The 25,940-nt window shown below is 39.9% G+C and overlaps 1 protein-coding gene across 2 annotated transcripts in view; it reads right to left on the bottom strand.

Moving 5' to 3' along the window:
* LOC119906259 (dedicator of cytokinesis protein 3-like) overlaps positions 1–21,842 on the bottom strand; it is a 49,717-nt gene extending 27,875 nt beyond the window's left edge. For both annotated transcript variants that reach the window (XM_038723825.1, XM_038723826.1), the window contains exons 1-12: positions 21,806–21,842; positions 14,903–14,986; positions 13,359–13,399; positions 11,241–11,296; positions 8,165–8,261; positions 6,450–6,598; positions 4,099–4,183; positions 2,742–2,783; positions 1,400–1,554; positions 1,111–1,192; positions 904–964; positions 648–795 (exon numbers count right to left, since the gene is read on the bottom strand). In XM_038723825.1, the coding sequence (XP_038579753.1) occupies positions 648–795; positions 904–964; positions 1,111–1,192; positions 1,400–1,554; positions 2,742–2,783; positions 4,099–4,183; positions 6,450–6,598; positions 8,165–8,261; positions 11,241–11,296; positions 13,359–13,399; positions 14,903–14,986; positions 21,806–21,842 (1,037 nt within the window). The remainder of the gene's footprint in view (positions 1–647; positions 796–903; positions 965–1,110; positions 1,193–1,399; positions 1,555–2,741; positions 2,784–4,098; positions 4,184–6,449; positions 6,599–8,164; positions 8,262–11,240; positions 11,297–13,358; positions 13,400–14,902; positions 14,987–21,805) is intronic.
* Between the last annotated feature and the right edge of the window lie 4,098 nt (positions 21,843–25,940).

Raw genomic sequence — 25,940 nt, 5'->3', positions numbered from 1 at the left:
CACTATACAAGAAAGATGTCATACATCCAGATTGCAAAGTATATTAATGACCTCTGACCCAGAGCGGATGCTGAGGAGGACAGTGCGGACACAAGGGGACAAGAGAAGATGCTGAGCTTGGCGTTATTTCTCTTTGTCCTCTAACTTTGCTCAATTACCCAAGTGTCATCTCTCTCTGTCTCTTCCCTTCTCCTTCTCTGTGTCTCTCTCCTTCACTGGGTTGGCGGGCATACAGGAGTGGCTCTCTGTGGCGAAGCCTAACAGAAGCAGCCAGATTCACAACACGCCAAGTGCCCTATCTCGGGCCCGGGGTGAGCAGCTATTGATTTTCCAGAGGACACTTCATTATCATTCTGGTCAAAAAGCACCAGGCGTCAACACTGAAGCACTAAGTTGTCATGCAAGACTTTTGCAGAACATTCACACATTCCCTCCTCACTGCATAGACTGTATTTCCAAAAGTACAGAAGCCATGCAACTACCAAGCAATTACACTGACAGGCAGAGAGAAACTGAAGTGCATACAGACCATTTTTATGGTAATATTATGTTCCAGACTTTAAACTGCGATAGGAATAATTTTTTGTGGTGCTGTATTTATAATCAAGAAGAAGAAAAGGGAAGAAAAGCTTCACATGTATACTCACGTATAAACTTTGAGCACAAAGTCTTTCTCCTCTTTGAGGTCTGTGATGGTGTGGAAAACATCGCTCATGGCAAGAACAGCGCAGCCATACGGTCGTCTGTACTGCACATGAGGTGGGCCTTTCTTTGAATCGTTTAGCAGCATACGACCTGGAAACGAAATGGGAAAAGGAAAGTGCGAAGAAGAAACACATAAATCAAAAAATCTCTATCATCAACATGAAGAACATGTTTTTTTGCATATTGTACTTCATTTACCAGTTCTTATGACATGTGCAACAATGTACAGGTCTCTCTTCAAGTCTTTACTGCTTAGGTCCTAAAGAGAAATGGGATGAAAAATGTTATCGGAATCCTGTTTAAAGATCTTTATTGTCCACAAATGTGGAAATTTGTCTTTGGCTTTACTATAAGAGCTGAAATACAGAATATTTGTATTTATGGCCAAAAGGGAAACCGTGTTACCGTGAAGAGAGCACACAAACGATCAACTTTCTCTGGATTCTTTGGTCCTCCGTTTTTGTTCAGTTTCACCATGAACTTCTCACTGCAAAAGAAGCCAGTTCACAGTTTCAGAGTGTCTGTCAACCACAGAGTGCCCTGGTCAATCTGCTGGACAGAAATAGTGTAGAAATGTGTGTGAGTGTGTGTGTGTGTGTGTGTGTGTGTGTGTGTGTGTGCCCTTGCAAGCACACAGTACGCATTGTAGGATCATTCAGGGCTGTTAGGTGTGTGCTGAGATTCCACTGTATACCTGATCTGTTTGGCCTCGCGGGTGTCGTACAGAAAGAAGAAGACGTCTGCATCCTCGCTGATGCTGTTGTAAGTAAAGCTCTTCAGATTGATGAAGAGGTGGTGCGACACGGGGACACGGCAACCGTCACCATGGCGCTGTCTCGTGCTTTCACCCTGGGTACAAAGAAGAAAGTGACCGCTAATAAGGCTGGTTCTTACTGCAAGGGAGGCCAAGTACCTGCCACTCTGTATATAGACAAACTTATTTAACAGATCAATGGGAGTAACTGTGGGGTGAATAATTCATTGATATATGCTCAGTGTATTTCATCCTGTCACGAGTACATGCTATTTACAGTAGACTCAGTAGACATATAGGTTGCCAACTAAATAAGGAATGAATTATGGGAAAATGCAACTGTGGTGGAGGTGGATTTGTAGTTATTTGCTGCGGGGAGGGTGCATTCCTGTGATGTATGAACTTCTCTATTTATATAATGCAAAACAAGTTGTCATACACCATATAAATATAGGAAGAGGAGGAGGAAGCAGCTAGTCTTGCTCAGTCCAAAGGTAACTATGTGGCAGCAACTCTAAAGCTCACTAATTAACATTATATCTTGTTTGTTTAATTCATACAAAAAAGTGTACAAACAACACGTTATGGTTTTACAGAAGGCTAATTAGTGAGCTTTAGCGGTACTTGTAGGCAGTGTGCAAACTATACCATAGCTTTTGGGGGAGCTCACTTTTTTCACTGACTGCAATTCTTACTACTGAATTATTAATAGCTGCAAGTATGTAGGCCTAGGGTTGATTGTGAAAATATTAGGCATTATCTGTCTTTTTTTATTATTATTATTATTATTATTATTATTTTTATTATATGTAGCCATTTTGCTACAATTATGCTTCACACAACAACTATTCCATTAAGGCATTCTCTAAGTAAATATAAGCTCAATTTAGCCTTTACAGGAGATCTACTAGGGTCTAGATGGAAAACTAAAGCAAATATTACATATAAAAATACTGCATCCCCACTGGGATTCAATCCTCCCACACTGGCAGCAAGACTCTTATGGAGTATAGCACTGACACCTTGCAATTAAAATTTTAAATCAAGGGTTGTTAACCCCACAAGCTCTTGTCCTATCCTTACCCTTTCATCAGGATTACAGGGAACCAATAGCAAAGAGTCTAAAGGTGATATAGTGTCATAGCCAGAGTGCCCTGACTTCAGGTTACTCATATGGTGCATAGTGTTAAGAAAAAAAATATAAAATGAGGGTTGAAGAGACTGGCACAGTATGAAAGGTTCTGATGATTTTGTAAACAAACAAGCTTTGAAAAGACTATACCTGGTTTGTGCTTTGCTGACCACAGTGTCTGCTGGATACATGCTAAAAAAAGAGTGACGTTCAAAGGAAAGATGTCAGATCAGTCGGCCCATTCATTACTCTTCCCACACAGCATTGAACTTATTTACCTTATAGCAGCCTCAGACACACACTACCTGAGCGATGCTTCGGTTGATGCTTCAAATCTGACACAAAAAAAATCATCTACGTACGTTGCAGAGTGGCTATACTACTGCTCCTGCAGCGCTAACAGAAGCCCACATGAGGCAAAACGTGAGCGTGTGGGAGAGGAGAGGACAAAGCCAGCATCGCCCACACACACCTCTCTGCTCAGCAACCTAAAAGAACTCCTCTACTCCCCTACCTGAAGAGGTGCCAAGGCCATGTGCCCTGCCAAAAACAAGCTCACTTTCATCGACAGAGTCAGGAGGCTTTTTGGCAAGGAAGAGCTACGCTGTTGTTTCTGGACAGAGGACTTAGCGCACAAACATTCAGCGTGCAAAGCTGAGAAACATGGCAATGGGATAATGTTGAGGTGGCGGGGCAGTTGGACAGTGTTTTGATCAGCATATGGAGCTTCAAATACTGACCAGAAAGGATTTCCCTCCTACATAACAGTTTCCAGCAGTAGATTTCATAACATCTGTGCTGTAATTGCATATTTCTAAAATTGGATGCTGCTTTAGTAAAAGTCTCCTCTGTCTGTGTGTGTGTATAGGTTTGAAAGTCCCATATCACTAAAAGACATTTGAGGCATCATTTATTTATGTAGATATGTCTCTGGTTTGGTAGGTTGTTTAAAGCAACCAAGACTAAAATATGTCATTTATTTCAACAAAAAAAAAAAAAACATATAAAAATTATTTCTATGTATATTACTATCTAGCCTTACCTGGGCCTGTCACTTTGCATTACGTCTGCATTGCTAGCTGGCAATCACGCTTGTGAGAGTCACGTGCATGCAAGCAAAGGGACATACTCAATATGGCGGTAAGATAAGCATAAAGAACAGGTCACATGAGGCAGCTCCAACAGCTGAATCGTGCTCTCTCTTGTGAGTCACCTTCTTATGGATGATTTGATAATTTGTACATTCACACATCCAACAACACATTCTTATACGCAAAACCAGGCTGTGCAATGGTAAAAAAGGCACACAGCAAGTAAAAAAAAGAAAGAGCTCATAGCGTGTAAAGTCAGCATCATCATTGCAACAGATAAACTTGCAGTATGTGCATGCTGCAGAACTGTATTTAATTGCATTTTATCCTTCAAAGAATACACATTAACTGTATTAATTCATTGTATTTAATAATTCATGGTGTAGCAGTGTACAGAATTATCACACCCAACATACCAGTTTGTATAGCTCTGACGTGCTGATCTGATCTGGATCCACCATTTCAAACTCCTTTCTGGGAACAAGGTCTAAGCCAAGGTGCCTGGTGAAAGAGGGATTAGGGGTGTGTAACAAAGAAAAAACAGTAGTGAAGAAAGAAATCATAGCTTTTTAAAATAAAATTTGGTTCAGTATCAAACAATGTCCCATTACAACTTTTAGTGGAGCTAAAATCTTCTGTTCTTTTTGTTCCTTTTGTTCTTTGTGTCCAAGCATGTCTAATTCAACTTTGTAATATATCCAAAATCAAATCTTCAAACATCCCTTTATAAACATGTCTTTATACATTTACTCAAGTACTGTACTTACGTAGCTGACAGGTATATGAGTATTTCTGTTGCATGCTACTTTATACTTTATAGCACAACATTACAGAGGAAAATATGACACTATTTACTCCACTACATATATAGTTAGTTACTAGTTTACATATTAAAGGAATAGTATCACATTTTGTGAAATACGCTAATTCGATTACCCTAGACGAGAACATTGATATCACTCTCATGTCTGTATGGTAAATATGAAGCTACAGCCGGTTTATCCAAAATTTAAGAAGCCTCTTAGATGAGAGCTGAAACGTCTTTGAGTATCTTCAACCAGGTCCAGTCGATTTTAACCCTCCTTGGATACAGTTTAGCTTAGCAAAAAGACTGGAAACAGGGTTCTGTCCAAAGGTAACAAAATAATCCTCCCGGCTGGCTCACTCATTCGCACATTATATCTTTTACTGGGGGGTTATGTGCCAGACTATCTCTTGGCTAAACACAGTAACTTCCTGGAGTCTCCGCTGGTTGCCTGGCAACTGCTCAGGGCCAAGAAACAGAGTTAGCTAATTTCCAAAAATGTCAAACTTTTGCTTTAAGATTTTACATATAAAACACAGGATGACTTTACCAAATATCATGAATACTCATATGTTGTTGCTGTTTAGTAACAGTATTTAAAGTTGTTCAATGTAGCTCAACCTCAAAAAGCTACAACCTCAAAACTGCAATGCAGCATTTCAATAATCATTGACACTCTAAAAGGAGTCCTTCTGTGTAACGAGTACTTTTGTTATTATTATCATCATTATTATTAGAGTTAGTCTCTTTAAACTCCAGCAATGCATCATGAATTGATCAAATGTTTTCCTCACCGAAACCATGATTAGGAAACAAGTAGTTGTCAGATGAAAGTAACAGGGTACAATATTGACAATATAATTACAATATGTCCCTCATAAATGTAATGGAGTAAAAGTATGATGGAAGAATAATGGAAATAATAATAATAATGATAAGTGTATGTACTGAGCCACTTACACCCTACTACATATAAACTGTAGCTTATTCTGTATCAGTTTGCTCCAGGACTTCCAGCTACAGTGTGATGTATCACCAATACTGAATGAAATACTCAAACAGAAGATTAACACGGCATGGCTGCAATTGTTATTCTTGTGCATTATTTTATTCTGACAATTCTGTTAACACATTTTTGGCATCTACGAAAACATCAGGATCTCCTTAGTAGAATGAGGATTTATGGCTTTGAATAGTACTTAACCACTCGATAGTAGGTTTGTATTAAAGAAACCCACCAAGTCAAGAGTCTGTGGGAATAAAGAGGTTACAGTACAGTGCTAAAGTATATCTACTTTGTTGTCTTACACCTCTTGAACTGGAAACCCTTCACTTAAACTAAATTATGCAGCCTCAAATCATGGTGTACTGTCAGTGGTGCTGTGATCTTTTGGCCATGAAATTAGATCACTACAACTCTCAGGTCAGTGAGACTACAGAGCACTGACCTCAACAAGCATGGCGAACAAAATACAGTGTATTTCAGGCTCCACTTGTATATGTCTTTCACAGTAATACATCCTGTATCGTTCCAGCATGATACACACTAACGTTGAGTAGTTCAGTGTGAATATCCGTGTACTTTTATGTGCAATGAATCTTATGTTAAACTGACAGATAAAGCTCTTCCTTAGCTGAGCTGGAGCCCGCACATCTTTATCTCTGTTATGGATGCCTGTCACTGTTGGATGGAGTTTGAAACTGGCAACAAAAAGAATATGGCTTTACAGGTCCTTCAGGGGGATGTGCATTGACTTTAAGCCGCTTGAGATTCACTCATCTGCTAAATGACCATGAAATTACATCATAGAGCTGCTATTATGCACCCACTCAGCCTGGGTTGTAGATCTTTCCAGTGCCAGAGAAATATGGTATTCCTTGGTAGCCAAATGTAAAACAAATGTTTGTTGTAGCGCATGCCCACTCTCTCGATACAATGCACTCAGTACAAGAGTAACTCACTCATTGCCCCAGTCAAGCCGTACGGTGATGTGTCGCTTGATCTCACGAGTCTGGTCCTGGGCGAGGTGACCCTGGATCAGCTGCCGACGCAGGTCAATGAGCTCGTTCATCACATGACGCAGCTTATGGAACAGATCCACCTTGTGTTTCTATTGAAGCAGCCAAAGAACACTTAGTTATGATATGTGATCTCCTTCTACTGCAGCATTTATGTAAAGACAATTAATGAAACTCCTCCCAGGATTTACCTGTTTTATTAATTGTATAATAGTGTTTATATATATATAACCACAAAGCTGGACACTGAGAAAAAAGTCTACATGCAGGGGGCTCACTGATATCAGAATGTGGTGATTTAAATTTTGCAAACACACACTAACCGTTTGCACAACCTGTGCAGATACCAGAACAGTATGTGTTGCTACTGAAATTTAAAGTGCACTTATTTTGTTCATGAAACAAAAAAAATTATTTCCCTTTCAAGTCTCCTTTGACCTCCCCACTGATATGAATTTCATCACCATTTCTCGTAGACCAAGGACAACACTTTTAATTCACATTATCTGTTCTCCCTAATGGTATGACAAGTCCACATTACCACCCAGGTTTGTTTCCACAAATGCAAAGATTAAGTGCCGCCACAATGCCCATGTAAATTTAATGAGGATAAACACGGTATGTTCTGAAAGGCTGAAAAACAAAGATTTTTGTCACGGTTGATGCGCCCTTTCGGACATCTATTCAGCGGGGCTTATTATGTACATTATAACAAATACACTGTTGCGCTTAGGCCATTGCTGCCTGAAGTAATACCAAGAATTGTAATTGGCAACAATAAGGTGAAATGTATCAACATCTAGCCAATGCTATATCTTTTGGATGTAACTCTGGCAACATGGCCCATATTACACAGGGGGTGAGCACCAAAACGAGCACTGTTAAATCAGCGCTTCACATTAGTCGAGCTTCAGAGGAAGTTACATCACCACACCAATGCCTCAGGCTTCTTAGTTGCTCAGAGCATGAGCAGTCCTCAGTGAGAGGTTATGTAAAAGCTTGCTGCCAGCTCTGCAATGTATCCACTTAGCTCCAAACTCAAAACCCTACCAACCACTTCTGCCTGCCCCCTTGACACGTACTAGGATTAAGGATGCTTTAGGTTTCCAGTAATCACTTTTGCCCGGCAAGTAAAAGCTGACTGAAGGTGGTGAGCAGTGCTGGATATTAAAGATGATGCAGAAATGAGACGCAGGCCAAGATCAATCCATGGCTGAATGACACAGCATGAAATTACACATGACAGGTCTGTAGGCCATTATCTGCATCCAACCACCATTTCTGTTCCTACATAGATAGTATGTGAAAATGTAGGGTGACAGTCAGATCGACACGCTATGGGGAAATATCTAAAGGAGCTGTCACTGAATGTTTGGGCTGTATCTCAGGCTATTCACTACTCTTGCTGGCCGACCTGGTTATACCAGGTGTTGAATTAGGTGCAGGGAAGGAAAACATACTTGAAGAGCCTATTCCATCAAACCTCCTTAGGAGGATGCAAATGAAACAACGATGGACGCAATTTCTTTTTTGCAAAAGCTGTTTTTCACCCAATTCCCTTGGAAATCTTGGCTATGTTGGATCCAATCTCACATTTACTGCTTAGTGTTTTGTTTTGGTATGAGTGAGATGCACTGTAATATAGTGCTGGTACTGACCACATAGAGCTGCTTCCACAAGACACCCCATTCTTGCAGCGTAGAGGTGGTCTCTGTGATAATAGGGTCCTCGAGGGGCACCACCGTCTCGCACACCCTAAAGGGAAAAAATGCATACATGAAGGTGAATGCACACAACACACAATTACTTTGTAACGCATTTCAATAATGTGATCACGTTTTTCAGTAATGAGTGGTGTAGGGGATAAAAATGTTGCTAATCCCAGTAACGCTGTGTTACTTTGACTATTTGGGGGTCAACTTGTTTGCCATGTTACTGATACTTTGATGGAGGGTTGATATCATTTTGGCCTCTGTGTGTTCAATGGACAGACTGGTCCGATACATGTTATGGCATATTCTGTCACCATCATAAAGCGGGGAGGGAGCGCTGTGGCATGGATGTTACTTTGCAAAAGCGGTTGTTGCTATTAATGTTATTCCGTCTATAAAACAATATTTAGATTAGATGCTGTCACATTTTTCTGATGGTCTGTGTCAGAAATTGTGACCTTCCTTCTAATGTGTCCTGATAGATTTTTTTGTGTGTGTGTGTTATTCAGTCTTTAAAGAAGGCGAGAGAAATGTGTGATAATTACTGGATGCAGCATTTTTCCCCCAGGTAGAGGTCAACAGAAGGACATTAGAATTAAGGTCACAATTTCTGACAGAGGTAGAATAAAAAAAAATCCGATATCTTTTATACTTTTAAAATCTTGCTGTCTCTTGCTCGTTCGCCAAAGTTGCCTCCTTTAAAGACTGAATAATAATTATCTCTCACTAACTGGTTTAGTTCACAGCTGGAATCATGGAGTCAGATATAACGCTAAGCTAGCTGTTGAAGGTCAGTAAAAACCTCCAAACATTGGTTTGAGGAGGCTGTAACAAAGCTGGGCTGAGTAATAAAAGTAACAAATATTGTATCATTTTACATTACTGTTGAGTAATTACTAAAGTTATATAATTACTTGTTTAATGAGTAATATGTAATGTGTAAATTATTAGACTGACAAATAAACACACATTCAAAATCACATACATGTATGGCACTGCTTCAAGCCAGCTTTTTAAAGAAACTGCTATGAAATGACAAAGAGGTAATATTGTGAAGAGTGATGATATTTTCTGTGGCTGCAGATAGGAGCGGGAGTGGAACACTCCAGTAAAAAACACAGCACACATCCTTCCTGTGTGACCACACTCATAGAGAAACATTAAACCAAAGGTTAGATCTCTTGTGACACTTGGCACTTTGCTCACTAAGCTCTGTCACACGCTGCAAAGAATTATCTGTATCATTGTTTTTGCAACAAGGGAAGCATCTCCATCCATTACACAATGAGTTCTGTGGCAGCGATGCTTTGGGAAAACTACAGATATGCAGTAGGTGTGTCACCTCATTAGCTCCATGAGAGAGCAAAGCAGATTTCCCAAAGTGTGACTCCTGGAGCGAGGAAGTATAAAAGTTTGAATTTCCAAGTCAGCACTTTTAATTGTTTGAGTGCAAACGAGAGAGCTCCTGCTATGTGGTAGCTCAAACTAGAGGGTGGTGAGATAACAGCAAACTCCCAGTCCACACTCAGCCGAAGATCCCAGCCTGCAGATTTAACATCTATGAGTTCAGGTTGATAAAGAGCTCTGCTGCCTGTTTTTGTCTTCGCCTTTATTCTGGCCTCTACAGCCATGGCCGGCTATTGTGACGAGAACTGTAGATGACCTCTATGTGTACACTTGTATGTGAGAGATTACGTGCACACATGTCAGCAGCTTGTCTGGTGGTAATTCTCTTGAAGATTGGATCATCTCAAAAATCGGCATGCTCTTACAATGATCAGTTGAAAATCTGTATCACACTATCTCACTGTGTTATGAGTGAAGGAGAGCTCCTGACCAAAGTTGTTTCTTTTATAGTCATTGGTCAAATCATCCTCCAATATGTCTCAATAAATGTCTGATATAGCCATGGATCTGTAGAGAGAAACCTGCTGCTGTATACAGCAGGTCTCCAGTGTTTTGAGCTGCACTCCCCTCTTACATAAAATGCTATGTGCAGCAATAAATGTTTCTGGCTTATTTGACTACATGTGTCCACTTAATAGTAAACCCATTTAAAATCAATGACATGGACAATGTAATGTTTCCTATATACAGTATTTACATGGTAATCCTTCAGGCTAATCTTGTGTGTGGCTGTTGGGTTTGACTGACACTGGTCTATCATTTTATGTGTACTTTTATATTGCGATATTGTAAGTCAATCATAATGTAGTACAATAGGAAGTAAACTATGTAGTACAAAAGTAAGTCTTTACAACTGATGGCAAAGACTGTTTTTGGCTGAATTAAATATCTGACAAACCAGTCGACCAACAGTCTCAACTCTGTCAATGCATGCATTTATATTTAGACTTTGTTAACGAGACATGCTTTGTTCTTTTATAGCTTTGTATGTCATGTTGTGTTGGATGTTGCCAGTATATTCTTGTAACAAAAATTGTAAAAAAAAAAAAAAAACATGTAAAGGTGTTATGAGCTCCACTAACCAATGAGTAGCCTATTGGTTTCTGGGGCTGAATATATAGATCTTTCCAACATTACCAAATACATGCAAGCAGGGGAATTCCTGTATCCTGGTAAGTATCCAAATATTTTTGGACCCTCTGCAGTACATAAAGCTACAGTTTCCTGTCTTTATTTGGAGGAGATCAGGTACTCCCAATCTCACTCATACTGTAAATTTGTAGTGTGTGTTGAATATATGTGCCCCTCTTGAAATAAATTTTATTTGAACTACATTTTAAATCATACTCTGGGAATTCCAGCCTATATGGACATTTTGAACACTGGATATGCAGCATATCTGGGGATGCATAGGCAATTATTTGCTACTCTGGCAACCTTTGTTGAGTAGTTTGTTTTTTGTTTTTTTATGTTGGTGGATGGATTATATGTATTGTATTGTATTGGGGTGAGATACATGTTTGTTCTAAAAGTTCAAACTAAAACAAAAAAAATTTGCATCCCTAATTATGACATTGCACAAGCTCAAATAAAAACATTTTATCATACAGCTTACCCTCTGTTGGTCACTGTGGATTTCTTCAAGTGGACATAGCTGACAGGGAAGATACCCTGTGGACAGAGGAAGGAGCAGAGATGTTACTGAGTGTGACAGGATTACATTCTTAATTCTCCTGCAACACGTAACCAAAATGTACAGCACTGTGTTATATTTGTATTATAAGGTAGAATACCTAAACTGTGTTACATGCTACAAAAAAATAGAGAGATTTTACAATTCTGCTGGTGACACAATGTATTTGGAAGGAAATGCAAGATCACACTTGTTTTATATGTAATTGGACAATTTCTGCTTTGCCGTGTGCATTTTCTGCCATGGTAAGAATAAAAACGATGTGAAGACCATACTGCACACACTACAGAAGTGAGAGGCAGCGCAATGTGCAGGAGCCCTATTGTGGCTTGGCTTAGCAGAGGAAGGGCATGAGAGACTGAGTGGTGCCAACTGCCACCCTTGCAGTTCATCTTTCTTATTCTAATCTGCCAGATGTGAAGAATTGGCCACAGCGAGCACAACTAATTCTCTCAGCACAGAGAGAGTATGGGGGCGAATGAATGTGGGCAGCGGAGTACATAACAAAATGGAGGGGTGTTAGTAAGAACTGTAAATAGCTGATGAGAGTAGAGAAGGACAGCATGTAGCCACTAACACCTACATTTACCAGGACTGGACTAGCTTTTGTGCTTTCTTTAAAACATCCCAGCAGCATCACATAACACTTCAGCTTCTGACATTTCAGTTTAAAGCAGAGTGGACACACGAAATAGCAAAAAGTCTGCCACAAACAGTCTTCACTGAACAATCAATCCTACGGGAAACAGATGTGTCAGTCATATACAATAACCACTTACTGCAGTGCAGAGTATTGATCTCTGTCAGCAGTGATGGTGTTGTATTATTCTGAGTTCTGCACCTATGGTCTGTTCTTGCTGAGCATTGAGCAGAGGATTTATCATAATGATGCACCATGGACAGACTCTGAACTGAGACCTGAGAGGTTTGGATTCAGTCGCTCCGTCCTGCCTTCCATCTTAACTTTTTTTCAGCTTTGTTGAAAGATACAATGCCACAACAAGTGTGTGCTGTATCTGTTCTGCAGAAGTCACTGAAGAATGCAAGTTCTTTAGTGTTATAGATTAGAACTAAATTGGCTTTTTTCTTCTTCTTTTTTTAAAGTTAGCCTTGGTATAATGACTGGTTTTCAGATTACTAATTGCACCATCTACTGGCTGGAAGGAAAACTAAATTTGTTTTTTTCAAAGAATTCTGCACAGTAGGGAAAACAGCCTAGTCGTGATACAGCATGAATTCAGACTGGTGGATCTATGATGCTCTGATAATCTGTATACTACAATTTAAAAGAAATGATAGGGCTGACATGTGCCTCATACCAAGGGGTGTAGTATACACATGATGCATTTACAATGTATCAGTTTTATTATATTTTATCTTGACCATATATTTGTGGTGTATTTTTTGTTTTCACCATTTGTAAAGAACATCTTTAAGATGGCACTACATTTAGTGCCATTTTGTACAATGAAGTCAGAACAACTTGGTTAAAACTGTGTCTTTATGAAAGCACCCCTGGAAAAACAGGTCGAGAGATTTCTATTTTTGTGTGATCAAAGCTCTATTCAATAAGTTAATCAGTCATTAAGGTCTTTGTTGTCTAGACAAAGTTATTTCTGGGATGCACATCTCTCACATCACATTATCATTCACAAAAATGCATTAGTCTTTGATAAAAACCTTTATCTGGAGACATCTGTGAAGCTTCTCAGCCATCCAAGTCATAGCTATCCAAGGACGGTTAAGGTTATTTCTAAGTTACTGGCGTCGTTATCAAGGTGATGGATACCTTGATAACGACCCTACATCTGGAGAACACTTTATATTACAAGGCAACCAGTTTTACAGATGTTTTGGTGACTCATTTGTTTGATGGATTCAAAAAGTTAACCTAAATACTGGTTGTCCAATAATTAATTCAGTTAACGGTCTTTGAAAATGCTGCATTATTCGTTTTATTCACTCTGTAGAATCTTATGTGTGGCCTGCAGGAATCAACACAATGTCAAGCCAGTAATATGTGTATGCTGTTATAATTACCTTGATAGAAGGCTTCTTGGTGGAAAAGCCTCTGTACCAACCTGAAGGAAGAGCAAAGTGCACATCAGTAATCCTCACTACCTCACAATGAAACGTATTGTTGTATACAATATGGGCCATTACACTATTTTGCTGTGTTACTTGGTTACATGGTCCTAGAAGGTTAATGTTTTTTTTTAACCAAATCAGCCTGTAAGCTTGACTTGAAATGTCAGTGTCAACGTTATTCAAGTATCCCTGTAGCTTTTATCACAATAGCTAACATACTTTAAAAATATATACATTTTGGTCATTTTTGCTCTGTGTGTGGAAGAGTACCTGATTTCCACACAACAGCTCAAACAAAATTATTTAAAAATTGCTTCAGAGTCAGTAAATTTATTGTATTAATTTATTGTTGATATAAATGGCAGCGCTTACATTAGCCAGGGTGGCCTTAGCTAGCAGTTATCTAGGCTACATCACAGAGCCAGTGTGTTAGTTGCTGGCTGTACTTGCCGTACTAAATAAAGCAATTCGATTACATTATAATAAACAATTAGATAATGCTCAGTATGTTAGGACTAGTGTTGGTACTGGTATTTATCAAAGTTTAAAGTTTGTTTAGGGGTTTCATGACCTCCATTGGTTCACACTGAATCTGTGCCTTCAAGTGCAGATTAGATTAAACATGTGGTTTAGACAGGGCTGTAACCAAGATTTTAGAAATACCGGGGGCACAAGTCAAAATCCCACTGGCCACTCTGCCCCACACAACAAAATAAAAGACTCTAAAATATTTAAATTATTTAGATATTCCGTATTTTATTCATTGAGTTACCCTCCGTAATATTATAATAGTGCAGTTCATTCAAGAGGGACCTGGATGCAGACATAATGGTGAACCTCCACAAGAGGCACCTTAGCAGTAGACAGGAAATCAAGTGTTCTCAGCAACAGATGTTGGTCTTCTTCCTGACGTTTTTGCATAACCATCTGCCCAGGACCTTTGGAACACATGAAGGAGGAGGATTTCAGGCCCAGGATGAGGGAACCCCAGTGGGTAATGCTGGTGGGGGCACCAGAATCAGAGCCGGACAAGAGAACCGGGCTCAGTGAAACTGGACCGCTAGCTGCACACTGCTAGCTAGTTGAACTAACGACACCTACAGTCGGCAGCAGTTAGTGGTTACTTTAAAGATATGTGTCCATCAGGAAACTCCGTAAATCACAGAGCGTTGTAGGTTGAGTTCACCAAAATCAGTGAATAAAGTTATTAAGTTGTGTTTTTGTACAGTAAGGCCTGGCCACCTTCCCAACTTTTTTACAAGTATGCACATGCGCAATGCAGATGTCAAAACGCCTGAAGAAGACTAACTTCCGCTGTTTAGGTCACAATATTTCCTGTCTACCATGGAGGTCTGCAGCAAAGGTAACTCCTGGTTCTTTCAAGGTAATTCCTCCCTATAATTAGTACCACCATTCATAGCTCTTAAAAGGAATCTTCCTAGGAATGTATTTGGAAATTGCAAATGTTCATCCCTAAGAGGTCTGATTGCTTTTACCTTCACTCTTCTCCAGAATCTGTACAGTTTCCCCAATCTCCAGGACCAGGGCCTGACATATTGGTGACCGGAAGTTGCAGATCACTATGCAGAAAAAGACAAAAGATGAGATCATCATGAGACAACAGTGTTGAAAAAAATATTTGACCTTATAGTAGTTTTATATAAGTGCTGACTGTCAAGAGAAATTACATTAGGGATAAAGATCTATGCTTGGTTTCATTTTTGTGACCTCTGATTAAACAAGGTGCATCCCCTACACTGTTGTGCCTCCACACGCCATTTATTTTGGGGTTGTAGCAGGGCTTTTTAATAAGCTGTTTAATGCAAACATCTAAACAGAGTGTCACACAGGAACCACTGCTTACCAAACTGTAAACAAGCTCCCACCCTGAAGTGGGTAGTCATTTTAATAGGCAATTAATTCTTAAGCGGCCTGATTTTTGTGCAGTGTTAAGTTAATTGAACTGTCTCCCAAAATAGAGCCCATACAAACTGCTAAGTAGTATGGCTAAACACAGCTTTATCATAAGTCGGTATTAAAATAAATCTTCCATGTCACGTGCTTTTGCAACATCGTGCAGTCTTTGACCACACACTGAAACATCTTGTGACTCAAACCCTGATTAACAAAATTATTTTTCCTTAAGGGGAGGATGCCACAGTAAAGGCCTTCAAAATAGGATGACCTCTGGAGCCTTTTTATCTATGCAGCACTGCAATATGAGCCATGTAACATGCAGTACACAAGCCTCAGTAAAGACAAACTTGTTTAATAATGACAGGGCTCCACTGACAATTTTAAAAATCTACAAATGGTGGCCCTTCAAGGAGAGTTTGGTGTGAATCATTATGCTAATGAACTAGCCAGGGGACCCAGTGAGGGGGAGGAAGAGAAGGAGGGGCTTGGGCTCGGCTCCGTTGCCTGTTTAAGGGTAACAAGTGCTCAGTTCCTGTGCTCGGGTAACTATGGCAACAGATCATCTACAAACTGGAGGGCTTTCTTCACTGTAACTGCTGCGGGGATCTAGGCATTTTAAAATGGCAAGCTTATGGATTCTGCATGGCACCAGAGTTCAAGTCAAGCAAATTGGGCATGTGTTAGAGGGAGAGAAATGGATAGACTTAAAGAGCCTCCTTGTCACCTTTTCCAGTCTGCCTCCGGCCCTTTTACAGCCAGGTCTAAGTATCTCCTATTTGAGAGTCCTATTCTTTAATGGCCTCTATTTCATTTGAACTGCAAAACCTGCACTCACATCATTTGAGAATTCTTTAGCGGAGGCCACGTCAGAACAAGATGAGATTGTCATGTTTGAGAGAGATGGGCGAATCACTCAGGCTCATATTTTCATAGTCCTCCCTCACAAAAACCTTGAATTTGTGTAAACACTCATTTGCCTAAGAGATTCAGAGCATTAGCATATCCTCAAAACATAACCAACTAAATTCATCTTTAGACATGCTGAACGTAGGATGCTGGAAGGACTGACGGGACAGGCAGTGGAAAATGTTGGCAAAAGCAAACATAGCAACAGTATATCAGTCCAGACTGTCCCTCTATTTAGTTGCATTCATAGTCCACATGGCATGCTTGCTATTGTGTAACCAGTAACTCACTGGTAGGAATTATGGGGGCTTGAGCACAGGAGAGGACTCCTGCTGTCCTCCACTTTCCTCTGACCTCACCACATCTCCATTGTTCAATTTACATATATGCTCATCCATAATATAACTCAAACATCACCTGGATGCATTTACTCATCAGCTATCAAACACAATCTGAGAAATTTTAGATTCTGGTGCTAGCCTGATTTTAAAAGACCGTCATATACTTTCCCCACTCATCCACTGGGGCAAGTTTTGCCTGTAAATAAAAAAATTGTCATATTTTAATCTTCCAGCTGGTGTCAGAAGCAGTTCAAGTATCCTCTTTTTAAGAATGTTTGATTTGTTTAGGGTTTCATTGGTTTAATCCGATCCTTGTTTCAGAACATATTAGTATGAAGGAAAAGCAAAAACTAAATATAAAGACTACAAAACAAACTTTGGTCCAGAATCCGTAAGGGGCCCACTGAGTTCGGAGTTTGTGTAATCTGGTCGTGATGTTCAGTTGCAATTACAGAAAAGTGGAAATGTAGAAGGCAGCAAAGAGAGGCAGAGCCTTTTCATAAAAAAGTATCAACATTAGCAAATTAATGAACACTAAAAATAAAGCCATGTAAAATTTCCAACACAAAACATATTTTACACAAAATATAAACTACAATATGAAACAACATAATACAATTTTTTTATATTACCTTCCCCCTTCTCAAAACAAGTAACTCAATCTACCACATATAGTCTACCAATGCTTTTAACAATCTTTTGTGTATGTGTGTGACTCAATGCACACATCGAAGAACACACAAATGAAAAAAGCACATATCGTTCACTTATTTTGTCTGTACACATTTCCTTAAATTGAATAATAGTTTAGCATTATTTCAAATTACTACCCAGGGAATTTGACAGTTTGACTTCACACACTGAAATACACAAGGCTAGTACAATGTAGTACGTGCATACTGAGTTTAAAAAATCAAACTTGCTCCTGCGATCATCAGCTGAACTTAACACAAACAATCTCATTAAGTTTTCAGGCAATAATCTTGTTTTTGGCTCTAAACATAACTAAGAAGGTTTTTAAGTTGATTTAAATTTTATTACATGAATGTTCATAAACTGTCATATCATATCTGTTCTTTTTTTCCCTTGAATCCACCCTATTTATAATCTTATTGTCCTCTTTTGTAGTGTAAACAATGGATTTGTATTAGTTGTATGTGTGTTGCCCCTTGCCTCTACACAATCACTAGTAAGGTACAGTGAGAAGTAAGCAGTAAGTGCTCTGGAGTCCAACCAAGATAACAAAGCAGAACTACAACCTATAGTCCGGCAGGTTTACTGACAAAGTAAAAAGTGTGGTTATTTTTGAATGCTTTACATTTAAAGAGTCCTATAAATTCATAGTTAAATGGAGTAGAGATTTACTGTATATTATCAACAAGAAAAATATAAACTCAGAGCACATAACATTCTCAATTTCTTGCGCCTATGTATTTCTCATCTAGCAAAAGTTTTAATTGCCTGAAAACAGTCTCTTAAGAATCCACTTTTCTGTGTTGGCGTGAAGTGAGAACAGAAGCTGGAGTTGATTTTCCATAACAGCACCCAGTAACCAAAAAAATGTGGCGATGCAGAGCTCTCCACGGTTGCTCGCTTAAAATCACCAATCTGTAATACTATTCAGAGTTTTGAACGTGTTCAATTCACATTACTGTGTCTTTGCTGTCTGCAGTATTTCCTGCACTGTCACCAAAACCACTAATAAAATATGTAAATATGTCCAGACAGAATGTGTCCACTACATATACGGCGCCAGTCTTGGGTACTTAAGACAAATGTGTTTGAGAGTGACCTCTGACGTATTTTCCTTGTCTACCGCTCACGTTCCTGTTTCCTGTCATTCTCTGAAATATGCTCAGTTGAAAGGAGATAAATTGGGCAAGCCATAATTTGTAAAAAAATATATTGTTCTTTTACAACAGATTGAGTGAAACTGGTATCACCCTCCAGTGGAAATATGATTAGATGCTGCCATGCCCTGAAATATGTTTTCTTCTATATATAATATAATGAAGCTTAAAACACAGCATGCATGGCCTGATGACCTTTAGAGACACATACAGTACTTAACTGTAACATGGCCCACTGGGGGCAGAAAAAGCAGAAAAAGGGGAGATGTAATCAAAACCTGTCAGTAAACACTACTATAGCTTATAAATTGAGTGCTATTTTTTCAAACCAACTGAGTGCTAATGGCCCTAGTGTACTGAGAAAGTATTTATTAAAGATGACACTGTGCTAATCCAAACTGAAATTAACTTGCGTTCTCGGGTTTCCTTAGTTATTTTCATTCCAGTCTCATCATGACTGGTACAACTGAACTGCTTAAACTATTCCTTTAATCCAATGTGACCATGAAGGTCCTGCTTTCCTGGCTTGAGTAGTCCTGTCCCAGATCTAGCTAAGTTAGAAATTACACAACGCTCTTTGGGCTTCGCCCACTGAGTCATGTTGTTCAGCACGACTTGAATGCACACTCACTTACTCAGAGACATTACTGCACTGAAGTCTTGCTAACCTAAGGGTTTCTGCCACAGAGGCAGAGGAGCATTTTACTATATCCAAACACAAATCAGTGTCACAGACATCTAGGCATGCTACCCAACTGCAGGGGTGTGGGTAACTTATCATAAAGCACTTTAAATTGTCATGACTATCATACATACAACAATAGGTATATTTACTGTGCAAGTCAGCTGAGATACAGGAAACTGTAGTACTAATGAAGTTTCAGTGCCATTGATGAATCTAATTAGTGCTCACAAAAATGAGGCTGAGCAACTTTCCATTGCGGAGGAGATTAAGGGTTAAAATCATGGCAAAAACCACGATGAAATGCTACTTTGGGCAACATTAATCTCTCTAATCCCGCTCTCAGTTGAACATTAGCTCTGTCTTTTGTTCTGTCGTGAACACGTTTGATCCTAGAGCTGTCCATTTCAGATAATGGTGGACTAGTCCGCTTGATTATTTCGTGTACTGGTACAGCAGTTTGTGTGCCTGAACCACGTCCATGTGGCCACAGATAAAGCTAGCTGATTCATTTCACTCTCTCTCATGTGGGCAGGTACTGTCAGAGCTCTTTCCAATGAAAGGGTAAAGAAATTCTCTCAATATTGCTGCTTATGAGAGAAATCCCTCAGTGAGACTCATTGGCAAATAAGAGGAGGGGATGGCTTGAGGATTGATTTATTACTTCACTGTTAAACCTACTTTTGATAATCTATTAGTAATTTATCAAATTAAATTCCAAATATTTACAACATGCAGCCTCACATTTTGCTTATTTTTCCTCTTTTGTTGCATAATGGGTTTTGTTTTTGTTTTTTTTACATTTAACATCGAATTATTAATTGAGGAATAAACAAATTATTATTATAGAATAATTGATGATTAAAATAATCATCAGTTGGTTCCAGAGTGGAAAGAGCTGGGCAGCAGTACATTACATTCAACCCTGGCCTTTGCTGCCACTCCACAAGTGATTCACAAACTAATATTATTTCCTGCTTAAACACAACCAAGAACAAAATAATGGTTTGACAGCGATTCAAAGAAAGACATTAACGTTTGGTGGGGTGGTCTCCAACAGTTTCCTGTTTAGACGGGGCCTATTAAGACAAACACAGGGGGAGAGAAAGAAAGCCCTTCTAGGTTTCATAATGGTGTATGGTAATAATAGTAAGAGCCAATTTACAGGCGATGACAAAATAAGGGAAATATGCACAATTCTGCCACTAATAATGCAGATGAGACAGGGCTGGGCTGCCGGTTATGGGAGCGGGCCAGCAGCGTGGGGTTCATCTACAACAATGTTGGAGAAATATTAAACCTAGCTGTCAAGATGAGGCGAAGGGGGGGACTGACTAGACTAATCTGCCTGTACAAGGTACAGTATGTACTCTGTGGGCGTACAGCGGCTCTGCTTCCCCGCGTTTCAGCACCGTGGACAGCGTCACCTCCACATTTCGGCACCGTGGACAGCGCCAGGTCACTCCACGGAGGCTGCGCCGAACTGTTGCTTCCCCACACAAAAACTACCACTTTCCTACCTCCTCACCACCGATATATTTGGGCTTGAAAAAGACCTGCAGTGATTCTATGACGAGTAAATGTTTGGATGGGTGAAATTGAACGATCAAATGCGATAGGATTAGTTTATAGCCACTAGAAGAACCGATATTATGGTGGATTCATCCTGCAGTCTTTACGAAACGATCATGACAAATATAATGCCTCCAAACAAATTGCATATGTGTGGGTGTGTATGTGTGTGTGTGTGTGTGTGGTGGAGGGCATCATGCGCGAGCCAGCATGAGTAGCACTGTAAGAAACAAGCTGTAGAGCATCTGGATATGACTCATTCCCCCTAATGAAAACCCTTTATAGTAGGTTAAAATCATACGCTGTAGACCCTTCTGCCGTGGCTGTGGGGTTCAACGGCCAGTTCATAATGACCGTTTGCCACCTTATGGCGTTATGTTTGCCTCTTCTAGTTATTACACTGTGCACAACTCGCTTTGACATTTCCTTTTTTTTCCTACATGAAAGGCTAATCTGAATGGAGGAATGCTGATCTTGCATTGGACACTTTCACCTCTCTCTCGGGGTCAAAGTGCACACACATGCAGGGAGGAAATGTGCATTGTAGTAGGCTACAGCGCAGTCCCTGTCGCTGCAGCAGCAGCAGGGCAGTTTTCTATCGACAGGTAGAGCCCAGCTTCACTTCAGCCTACACCTGTTGGAGGGACGCAGTCACGATGCCCCCTCGTGGTTTCAACACGAATGGCGTTTTCCCCCTCCTCTCTTCCCCCCTTCAGATATGATCCTAAGAAGAAAAGGCTAAAATGCTAACACTGACGCATTTTTTATTTGATTTTTTACAAAACCAGAAAACTAAGAGTAGGCGCCAGATTTAAAGCGCCGCCTGTGGTTGTGTATAGACTGCGATAGCATCCTTAAGGTGGTGGGCTGAACATCCCACGCAATTTCCCTTTCTATGCAGTCATTGGCCTTGCATTACCAGCCATTATAAGTGTATGTGTTTTTCAATGGGTTTTATTGGCATAACAAGAGAAACATGGGTCGTTTAGCCTATGCAGGGTGTCGATTAACAAAATTGGGTGTTTCTCATGCAAAAAACCTGTCATCACAACGCTGTAGGTTAGAAGTCAATTAAAAATCTACAAACCGAACGTCGTAAATCAACAATAAAAAAAGGTGCAGTTGACTCACCAACTCCGATTTTCTCCTCCTCTGTAGGTATCCACATAATTGGTTATTTTCCCTCCGGTAGAGCAAGCCACATTATGTCGATATCGTGAGATGATGCTGCTGGAATAATGAGAGCTGAATGCTACAAATGATCCTGGCTGCTCATACATGGGACTACATGTCTCGATCGGAATCGGTATCCGGACGTTTGTGTGTGTCCAGAGGGGGAGGAAGGACCATCAAAGCCTCAATATCTCCGCTCTGTTATGTCCCGGCGTGTGTCTCTCTCCAGTCTGATGCAGTCTCCGTGTCCACCTAATATAACGCACACACTCGCAAATATACACACACACAAACACACACACAAGCAGGCACTCAGGCTCGTATACGCACACTGTGAGCGGGTTTCTGGTCGCCACAAAAGATGTTAGTGCCGCCGCATTTCAGGTGGAACTAAGAGCCTTTTTTTTCCTCGAAGTGAATTTATTTAATTTCTTTGTTTTTCCTCCTTCTTTTCTCTTCAACCCCCCAGCCAATCGCGAACAAGTCCAGCTGATCCCCAATAGGCTGCTCAGCCAGCGTGAACGGATCGGTAGGTAATTAGTAGGTAATAGGTCGCGATATTGTTCAGCGGTCCGAACTGTCGAGCTGCTGCAAGAAAATACTGAGAAAACTGCAATATACCATAAGCTGCGCCATCTTCATGGTCGTCACATGACTCGTTTTGTCAACACTGATGTGTCAAGCACTTGCAAATATATGCGCCCTCTTCCCTCTGCATGGCAGTTGCATCCGTCACAAATACAAACTGCATTTTCTCCTGCTACGACGATGGATGCAGGCTGGCAGTCTGCCTGTTTTGATTAAATGTGTGTGTGTGTGTGTTGGGGGGGGGGGGGGGTCTTTTGGGCCATAAAGTTGCTCCCGGTGTTACAGATCAGGCCAGACCATGTGGGAAAGCACCTCCTGGTTGAGTCATTTCAAAGAAGCGGACCTACTACCGGCGATGCTTTGTCATAGTGCAGTCATGCTCCCACACAGATGAGATGCAACTAATTCCTAACGACCAATTTCCCCCCCTTTGAATTTGATTGATAGGTTTAGCAAACTGTGGTTTTCCCATAAGACATGCATCACACAACCACTTTCTGATTTATAGGATGCCTTTCACGTGAAATAAATGATGGGATCTGAAATGTTGAGTTATTTATCCAACCGTGATTTAAGCTTGATCTCAGCTTTAAATTGCAGATAAATGTTAACTACATATGTGGATATGACTTTGGGACTTACCTTTGAACTTGAGTTGAGACTTGTTAGTTGCGAGAAAACAAAAAGGTTTGTTCCCACATCTTATGTACTCTCCAACAGCAACCTGGAATTGTATTTTCTTTTAATATCTTGTATTCATCCTATTAACTGTTCAATTATATTTTCTGCAAATGTTATTTCCACACATTAAGGTCTCAGTGCTGTTTCAAAGCCTCCACTCTGATGAGAACAAAACTCTGGTGGGGAAGTAGTAGGCCTATTTATTTATTTACTTATTAATCTTTTGATGGCCTAAAAAAGGTCCAATTTAAAATTTTTTATTGAGTCAAGCACATACTGTAATCAGCCTTTAAAACACTCACCATGTGTTTGTTTTGCCTCTAGTTTTCAACAAACATCAGACTGCAGATTTTTTTCCCAATTTAGAATAAACAGTTTCACCAGGAGCCAGTTGATTTGAATAGTGACGTAATACATTTCACTGTTACTTGGATTTACTTTTTGGCACGAAGTGAGTCACTGCTGTAACAATAGTGTGGGGTAATGGTGAACATTGCTTTGCTGTGGAGTCAACAGTCTATTTGCAAATCCACCAATATGGAAGAGAACATTCTCAATAAACACAGCCTTGCTCTTCTGAACATTTCACATTAACACTATTATGTTTTGCCTTGAAGATGTTCCTCTGTGAGGCTGTCTAGCCAAGACCTTTATTTGAACATTTAAACATCAGCTTGCTGTGGGAACACAACACACTTCTCAAGAGATGATGTTTTAAACCAGATGAATATACAGTATGTGTCTCAAACATCTTTGTCATACATTATGTTACCCATGTCTGGTCATTTCAGTGCACTCAGCTGTCTTGTCCTATAGACAAGGCAATCATGAGTAGAATAATAGAGTAATCTGGTGAATATTGAGCGTCCAGTGAGTTTGATGTAGTGTGGGAGGGAGGGCAGTATTCAGCAGGGTAATTTCTCTCCATCATAGCGACGCTGTGACTGACTCCCATCTGTCTATTACTTCAAGTGGAACACTGTGGGCGGTGTTCCAATCACATACATAAAGCTGGAGGAGTGTGGGGCGTTTTATAAACTAAATATGCATCCCATCTAATAAACATTTCAGGAAAAAATTAAATAGAACCAACTGTAAGCTTCTATCATACTTGCCTAAAAATGTGTTTAAGTGATATTACAGCATGACAATGGTAACAAACCTGCCACAAAGGACAATTTGAACGATAAAAGATTTGAAAAATGCCCCATGCATTTATTTTACACAATATTTTTACTTGTTCAGCTTGGGAAGCTCTGATGCAGCAGCAGCAGCAGCAGCAGCAGCACACAGGTCCACTGCAAACAGGGAGCTGCTCTCTGTTTCAACACTCCCGAAGACAGCAGGCAATAAGAGCTAGCCGAGGAGGTAATAAGAAGCATGTCCTACCAACTCATCCATTACCTGCCTTCACACAAACCTTCTTACCCTCCTCGGGATCATACAATTCATGCACTTTGTGCTCCCTGTACAAATAATCTCTGTCTGTACACATGGAACCATGTGTGTCTGTGCAGGCGCCCGCACACACAATTTAGAAGACTTATTTGATCCTTCTTAATGTGGTTCTGGTGACTATTTGAATGTGTTCTATTATTAACTGAGGGGGAGGCCACAGGAAATTTTAGTGGCAAATCCATGCATGCAGAATTCTACAAGAGAACTGAGTAACGCCACTTTATGGAAAATGCAAGATATATAAACACATTAAGGGCTAAGGGGTGATTATTCTTATGCAACACATTCCCCTTGCAGGTTGTCTATTAGCTCTATTTCCTACATAGTTTATAACTTAGCTTATAAAGCAGCTGTAGAAGTGTAATCTCATCTCACTAGACATCAGAATCATTAACCCAAACTAATATTACTGATAAGTAAATGATGATTACTGTATATCGGTTTTGCAAGAGACCCGAGTACAGCAGGAGAAACAGAATAAGAGATAAAACACACAACGAACCACAGCCAGTCACACACAAGCACATACAAACACAGAGATCTCTAAAAAAGGTTTAAAATGTAAAAAGTTTAAATTCATCCAATTGGACCAGGCTTTTAAGTCCTTTGTAATTCGTTCCATTCACATGGTGCCAAGTACTGGAAGGCAGTTCAAGTTCAGTATTTACTCAGTGTGGTATGTGAAAGTTAGCCAGTCCTGGGATCTGGCCTGATGAAAAGTGGTTTTCAATTTGAGAAGAGATGTGATATACTGAAGCAGCTTTAGCAGGATACATTTGCAAACAATAGGAGTAGTTTTGTTCTCTTTATGTTGCTAAGCATTAGAGTACAGGATATCTCCATAGCTGAGCACAACTAAGATGGTGGACTGCACAATGGCGTTATTGTTGGCAAGAGAAAAACAAACTTCAAAGAAACACATTTTAAATCTTCAGATCCTTTGCCAATTCTTCTACACGAGGTTGAAAAAGTAAGACTACTATCTAACCAAATTCCCACACACTTGTAAGACTGGACAACTTTATTTTCTGTACGAAGTTTGAGGCTATGCAGGCACATCTGAAGAACGTTTAAGGAATCTAGACGTATCATCTGCATAAAAATGGACATTATAAGTCTGTGTTAGAATAATAATATACGTAGATTGTAAATAACACAAAGCCTAACGTTACCAATGTGGTTATTGAAAGGGAAGTTGACGTGAGACCATCAGTGGAGATCACCTGTGTTCTATCAAGTTCAAAAGATTTATTTAAATGTTCCCTTCAGGAGCTCCTTGCTTGCAGGTGACACAATTTAACAATAAAGTTTGTTTGTTAAATAAACCTTTATATCGGTACCGGTTTCAGCACTCATTAAAGAAACC

The sequence above is a fragment of the Micropterus salmoides genome, unplaced genomic scaffold (assembly GCF_014851395.1).
Source record: "Micropterus salmoides isolate LMB-PRFRI ecotype aquatic unplaced genomic scaffold, ASM1485139v1 Ms_hic_scaffold_16, whole genome shotgun sequence".
In the NCBI taxonomy this organism is placed as follows: domain Eukaryota; kingdom Metazoa; phylum Chordata; class Actinopteri; order Centrarchiformes; family Centrarchidae; genus Micropterus; species Micropterus salmoides.
Note: the sequence above shows the minus strand (reverse complement) of the source record. Positions and strands in the feature narration are given on the sequence as shown.